This window comes from Echinops telfairi, unplaced genomic scaffold, assembly GCF_000313985.2.
Source record: "Echinops telfairi isolate 266 unplaced genomic scaffold, ASM31398v2 ScPeMD7_33;HRSCAF=127, whole genome shotgun sequence".
Lineage (NCBI taxonomy): Eukaryota > Metazoa > Chordata > Mammalia > Afrosoricida > Tenrecidae > Echinops > Echinops telfairi.
The window spans coordinates 2,503,800-2,509,557 of record NW_022103930.1 but is presented as its reverse complement, the minus strand read 5'-3'; the positions used below and the strand labels follow the sequence as shown (position 1 = coordinate 2,509,557).

General features: G+C 46.3%; 1 protein-coding gene across 1 annotated transcript in view; it reads left to right on the top strand.

The window, feature by feature from the left end:
* The window catches only part of TRPC3 (transient receptor potential cation channel subfamily C member 3), a 77,303-nt gene extending 71,776 nt beyond the window's left edge, over positions 1–5,527 (top strand). Inside the window, exon 11 of the mRNA XM_004716489.2 lies at positions 5,095–5,527. Within this exon, the coding sequence (XP_004716546.1) occupies positions 5,095–5,237 (143 nt within the window). The 3' untranslated portion in view covers positions 5,238–5,527. The remainder of the gene's footprint in view (positions 1–5,094) is intronic.
* Positions 5,528–5,758: the final 231 nt, after the last annotated feature.

The window sequence follows — 5,758 nt, the reverse complement described above, 5'->3', positions numbered from 1 at the left end:
CTGCAGGTAAAGGCAAATGAATGCTGACAAGCTGGGTTAAGGGGGAAGGTGAAAAAGGTATAGTGGAAGGGGGAATGTGGGACAGAAGAGAATAGGGGTCGGGAGCTACTGGGTGCATGGGGATAACAGCTTTGTTAATGAGGCGCAGGTCCTGGACCAAGCGATAAGTATGATTTGTTTTTTTACTGGTAAGATTGGAGTGTTGCAGGGAGAGTGGGTAGGAGTAATGAGGGTGTTAGAAAGGAGGTATTATATGATGAGTTAACACCAGGAAGCAGCGAGGTCTGTAGGGCCAGTTCTTCCAGGTCGGGTGAAGGAAGGGGAAGGAGCAGAGGTGCTGTGAGACCAAAAGTAAGGTGTAAGGAGGTTTCTAATTTAAAATGTCTCTTCCCAACAGAGGGACTGGGCACAACGGGATTCTAAGGAGGAATGAGTAAAGGGCTAGTACACCTGGGGCAGGTAGGCTTGCCACCAATATCCATGACCAAGATTGAGGAAGGATTGCTTAGCCCTGAAAATGAGGGCAGGTCAGAAAAGACAGCTTCTGTGCCAGAAGGAAATTACTCACCCAATACCTTGAGCAATGCCCCAGGCTCAGCGAGGGTGATGGGGGTCCAGTCAGGGTATCCTCAGACTTCGGCCAATCCCAGCAGGGCCAACAGCGGGTCAGGAATTGGAAAGACAGTACTCCGACGTGGAGACGCAAAGGGTCTGTCGCTTTTCCAAGGACAATCGGACTTCCAGTGTCCACTTTGACTGCACCGGCAGGGTTTGGTTGGAGCTTTAGGCCTGGGGAACTTCTGTGACCAGTGCCCTTCTCTGCACTTGAAGCAGGCATCAGGTGGCGGTTGTTGTTCCCATACACCCTTGCCCCACGCTGCCCTTCTGGGGCCTCGGGGTAATCGCCGGCCACAGGGCTGCTACTAAGGCTTGGGTTAAAAATTTACCTTCTGCCAGAACCAGGCATCACCGGCTGACTGCCTGCTCCTCATGGCTGTTAAAAACCTTAAATACCATATTTGCTAAATCTCGGACCAGGATTTGAGGGCCTTTCTTCTGCTTTTTTAAGCTTTTAATGTAAAGCAGCAGTTAAGCAGCTTAAAAAGGTAGTAGTATTCTCGTCAGGCTTTTAAGTGATCTTAAGATTATCAAAATTGACTCCTATATGGGAAATGGCCTGAAGCCAAGTCACGACACACTGAAGCATTTTATTTCAGCAGGCACATCTGTCCCTACCTGCTTGATTGTTAATTTGATAACTTTCACCAGGTTTTTGTCTGGGAACCACCTAGATTAGGGTGGGCTAAATGAACCTGGTTGGAGTGCTGCTGAACAGTGAGAAAAATTATCTGCGGTTAGGGTAGAGGAAAGGATGACAAAAATATCATGCCAGGACAAATCATAAGCTTGAGTTTAAAATGGAAACTCCTTAATATAGGTGGTGGGATCATTATAAGGGATCCAAAACACTTTTCAATCTGAGATAAATCAGTGCGAGAGAAGGGAACATGAACCGGACCACTTTTTCAGTCCTGGCCCCATTCCAGAGTGGACAAAGGACAAGGAGGGGTTTGCGATCGCATGTGCTTCCTAACCTGCGAGGCGAGTGCAGACTCAGGTTCTTCCAGCGAGGCAGGTAGATCAGGAGAAGACGTGGGGAGCTGCAAATGTCCAGAATAGGGAGAGGGGTGAGTAGGAGGGGAGACAAGGTGTTCAGGCAGGTCTGAAAAGGCAGAGACCAGAGGGGGGTCCAGAATCAGGAGAGGAGGAATTTTCTTTAGTCAAGAGGACTTGGAAGGGGAGCAGGAGATACAGAGAAAGGGACGGGAGCTCAGAGGAAAGGCGGCCCGGATGCAGAATCTTAGGCTATTTGTGAGTTTCCTGGCAGAAATTGTTGAGATTTTAGAGGACATTGAAATCAAAAGTGCGGCAGACGATTAAGGTTGTTACTTCCTGGAGCTTTCTGACCCCTCACTCCTGCCAGTCTCAGGGTGGCAACCATTGATTTGTGCTCTGGTTCTCTATCTGGGAGAGGCCTGTCAGAGGCTTAGGGTATTAGCTAAGTGGAGGCTGAGCAGGGAGGGAGCCAGGAAGGGGAGAGAGAGAGAGAGACACTCCAGAGAGTCTGAGGGGTCTGGCTCGGGAGGGGACAGGTGTCGGAGGCACAGTGCCTCAGCCTTTGGGAGTTGAGGGGGTAGCAGAGGAGGTGATAATGAGGGGTACCCGTAATATGGAGGAGGCCTTACTGGGGGCGCAGATAAGGAGTCAGGGGCTCCGGAGAAAAACGGAAGGGTAGTATTGTCTGGGCCTGATTAAGAGAGTGTTTGGCTAAGAGACCTTGAGCAGGGTGACAGGTAGTAGAGAGGGACAGGATTGAAGAAAGAAAAAGACCTGAACATAAGGGATTTCTGATTATTTGTGTGTTTGTTGACAAAAATTGTTGAGGTTGCGGGGAACATTAAAATCGAAAGTGCTATTTTCTGGCTAGCACGACTCATTGTCCAATTGGTATTGAGGCCAAACTTGGTTACAGAAAAAGATCAGGCATTTAGGGTGGAGATCAGGAGCCAAACCCAATTCAGTAAGGTTGGCAGTAGGCACCCCAAAGGACTGTCCTTAGGGGGTTGGGACAGAAGACTTCTCATTGTGTCTCAAACTGCAGGGGGTACGGACAGAGGAGAAAGGCATCCCCTGATACCCGTTCACACCTGTCAGTCAGGAGGTGACCCGGTAACCCTGAGAGGCGTCCCAGTCAGAGCTAGGGGCCCAGTGGGATAGTCCTGGACTCTCCGGAACAGGAAGGTTCCCTGGCGCAGGCCTGCGGCTTTAACAGGCAGACAGGGACCTCAGATCAGAGAGAGACAAATTGGAAGCCCAGGAGGGGGAAGGGAGGCCTGGCTTTATGGCTGGTAAAAATGGAGGTTGGTCAGGTCTTTGTTCAGGGTGAGAGGAAGGGGAAGCAGAACATTTTAGAGAAAGCACTGCAGAGCCACAAACACAAAACACACAAACAGTTAGAAAGGGCTCAGACACACCCTCTGCCTTCCAGTCCTCTGCCTGGGGCTAGGAGTCCTGTTATCAGCAGGACTCCCAGGAGGTAAACACAGAGACAGCAGGCTAGAGGCCACATGAGAGAAGGTAGACACAGAGAAAAGATGGACACGAGAAACTGGCCTATCGTCCCACCCCTTTCTGGGAAAGGCACATATTTCCAGCTCCTCTTGGTAGTAGGGTTGCAGAATAAACCCCTGCAGTGGCACCACGTTCAGCTTCCTAGCGTACTTGCTTTTCAGGGCTTTCAGCTAGTTAGCCTCCCGTGGACCCTAAGTTCCCTTATGAGTTTGCTGGTCCCGGTGCCCAGAGCGACAAACAAGATAAACGAGACAGAACGAACATACAGAGAGAGATACTGACCAGAAGTCACTTGTTCAGACAGGCTCTGGAGGTTCGAGAAGAGAGGAGGGGTGGGCTGCGTCCCTACCTCTCCCGGGTTTTCGCGCACCAAATGTAAAGGTGAAACTGAGGTACAGGGAGGAAGACAGACAGAACTGACAGGACAAGGGAGAGCAGAAACAGAAATAGCTTTATTAGGGGGACCTCCTGGACAAGGTTTCATGACCTAGGCCAACAGAGATGTGCTCAGCAGCTGGGGGCGAGGGTTTTTAAAGGGGTGGTGAGGAATGTATGGCAATCAGCATACGGGGTCTGGAAGCTCCGAGAATTGCTTATCGACTCCTCGCGGCTTTCTTTGAACCCAGAACATCTGGTTTCACTGGTTATCTTATCTGGTGCCGTCTGCTGCTGCCCTTTGGGATGTGCATGGAAGCACGTGCAGGGCCCGGACCTGCTTCAGCTTAGTCCAAACTGGGGCTGCCTAGTTCAGACCCAGCTCTAACACTTACTGTGTTGGAAGATGAGCCCCCCACTAGATTGGAAGTCACTCAAAATACAGAGTAGCCATATGATGGGCTTAAAACATAGCAACTGCAGGGAAGACGGTACAAGACTAGGCAACATTTTGGTCTGCTGCTTGGGGGGTTGCCTTGACTTGGAGCTGGTTGAATGGCAAACAACACTTCCCCCGTATTGTTGTATATGGACCTCAAAAAATAACCAGACTCACTGCTATCGATTCTATGCCAACTCATAGTTGAACCTATAGAGCAGGGTGCAACTATCCCTGTGAGTTTCTGCGGCTGTAATTCTTTAAGGGAGTAGAAAGGCCCGTCTTTCCCCCTCAGAGCAGGCTTCTGGTTTTGAAATTCCGACCTTGCAGTCAGCGGCCCAATGCATAACCACTTGTACCAACTGAGCTCCTGTCATATATGAAAGGAAGAAGAAAAATTTCTCTTTCTTTATTTGACCATAAATGGAGTCCACAAATACTTTGTGTGCATTCTTGTATAAGAGTTAGGATTCTTTAAAATAAAAAGAGTTCTATAAAACAGAACATTGAAAAGTCCCTTATAAAAAATCCTATAAAACAGAACATAAGAGTATACTTCACATGTCATAATGATACCAGGAAATACCATAAAAGGTATGTTTTTCATGCGATTGTATTGTAAAGAGTTAAGCCAACCTGTCAATGACTTGGAGAATCATTGTTTGGATTCAAGGTAAATTTTGGTTCCAGTGTTTACTTCTGAAGATCAATCCATTGCTTACCTACATTATAACCAGGTGCAAGCAAGACTTGGAATCTGGTCATTCTATTTCTAGCCTTAGCTGAACATATGTACTGAGACCCCTAGATTGGGGTAGAAATGCATATTCTCAGCAAAGAACGGAACCAGAATGAACAGGTTCTCAGCCTTAGTCAGTTATTAGAGAAATCACCCATTGCTAAAAGCTGAAAAGATTATTACTTTAACCCAATGTGTACTATTGAAACAGTATTCTTAGTTTTTTTCCAAAGGGCGGTGTGTTTTCAAAGACAAGCATTTCTTAAAACCTTTTTTTATAAGTTGAAATTTATATCTTAAAGATTTTATGAAACAAATATATTTGTATTGTGCGAATTTTGCTCCTTGCTCCTTTCTAAAGTCAGTGAGCAAACTTCCTAATGACATATTTTTCATACCAATACTCTAGGTGAATTAAAAGAAATCAAGCAAGACATTTCCAGTCTTCGTTACGAACTTTTGGAAGACAAGAGCCAAGCAACAGAGGAGCTAGCCATTCTAATTCATAAACTCACTGAGAAGCTGAACCCCAGCATGCTGAGAGGTGAATGAAGCAGCGACCTGGAATTTTGAGTTCAACTATAGCACAAATGTGGGCAATAATATTTCTAAGTATGAAATACTTGAAAACTGTGGTGTAATTTTTAGTACTTTATCATGTGAATCTTTAAAAGGTAGGTCTTAATTATTATTTTATTGTTTTATCATTCAAAAAATGGTCTCCATTTTGTTTGCCTTGACATTACAAACAATGGCATACGGTTGTATGTAAGCGCTCTGTATTTACTACCTTACTGACATTTTTGTCCATTTTAGAATAAACTTTAAGCATTTGCACTACCTTTCTGTTCCCAGGAGACTGTGAGTTCCTTGGTGGCAGAAACCATTCATGTCTTATTCATGTTTGTGTCCCCAGCCTCTAGTACAGTGCCTGGTGCATAGTAGGTGCTCAGTACATATTGTTGAAACCAATAGAATTGAACTGCCAACTAAGTACAAATAAAAACAAAAGGACCTCTCTATGTAACCTATGCTCTCTTGTCCATGTCCTCAAAGGTTTGTTTGCTTTTTAA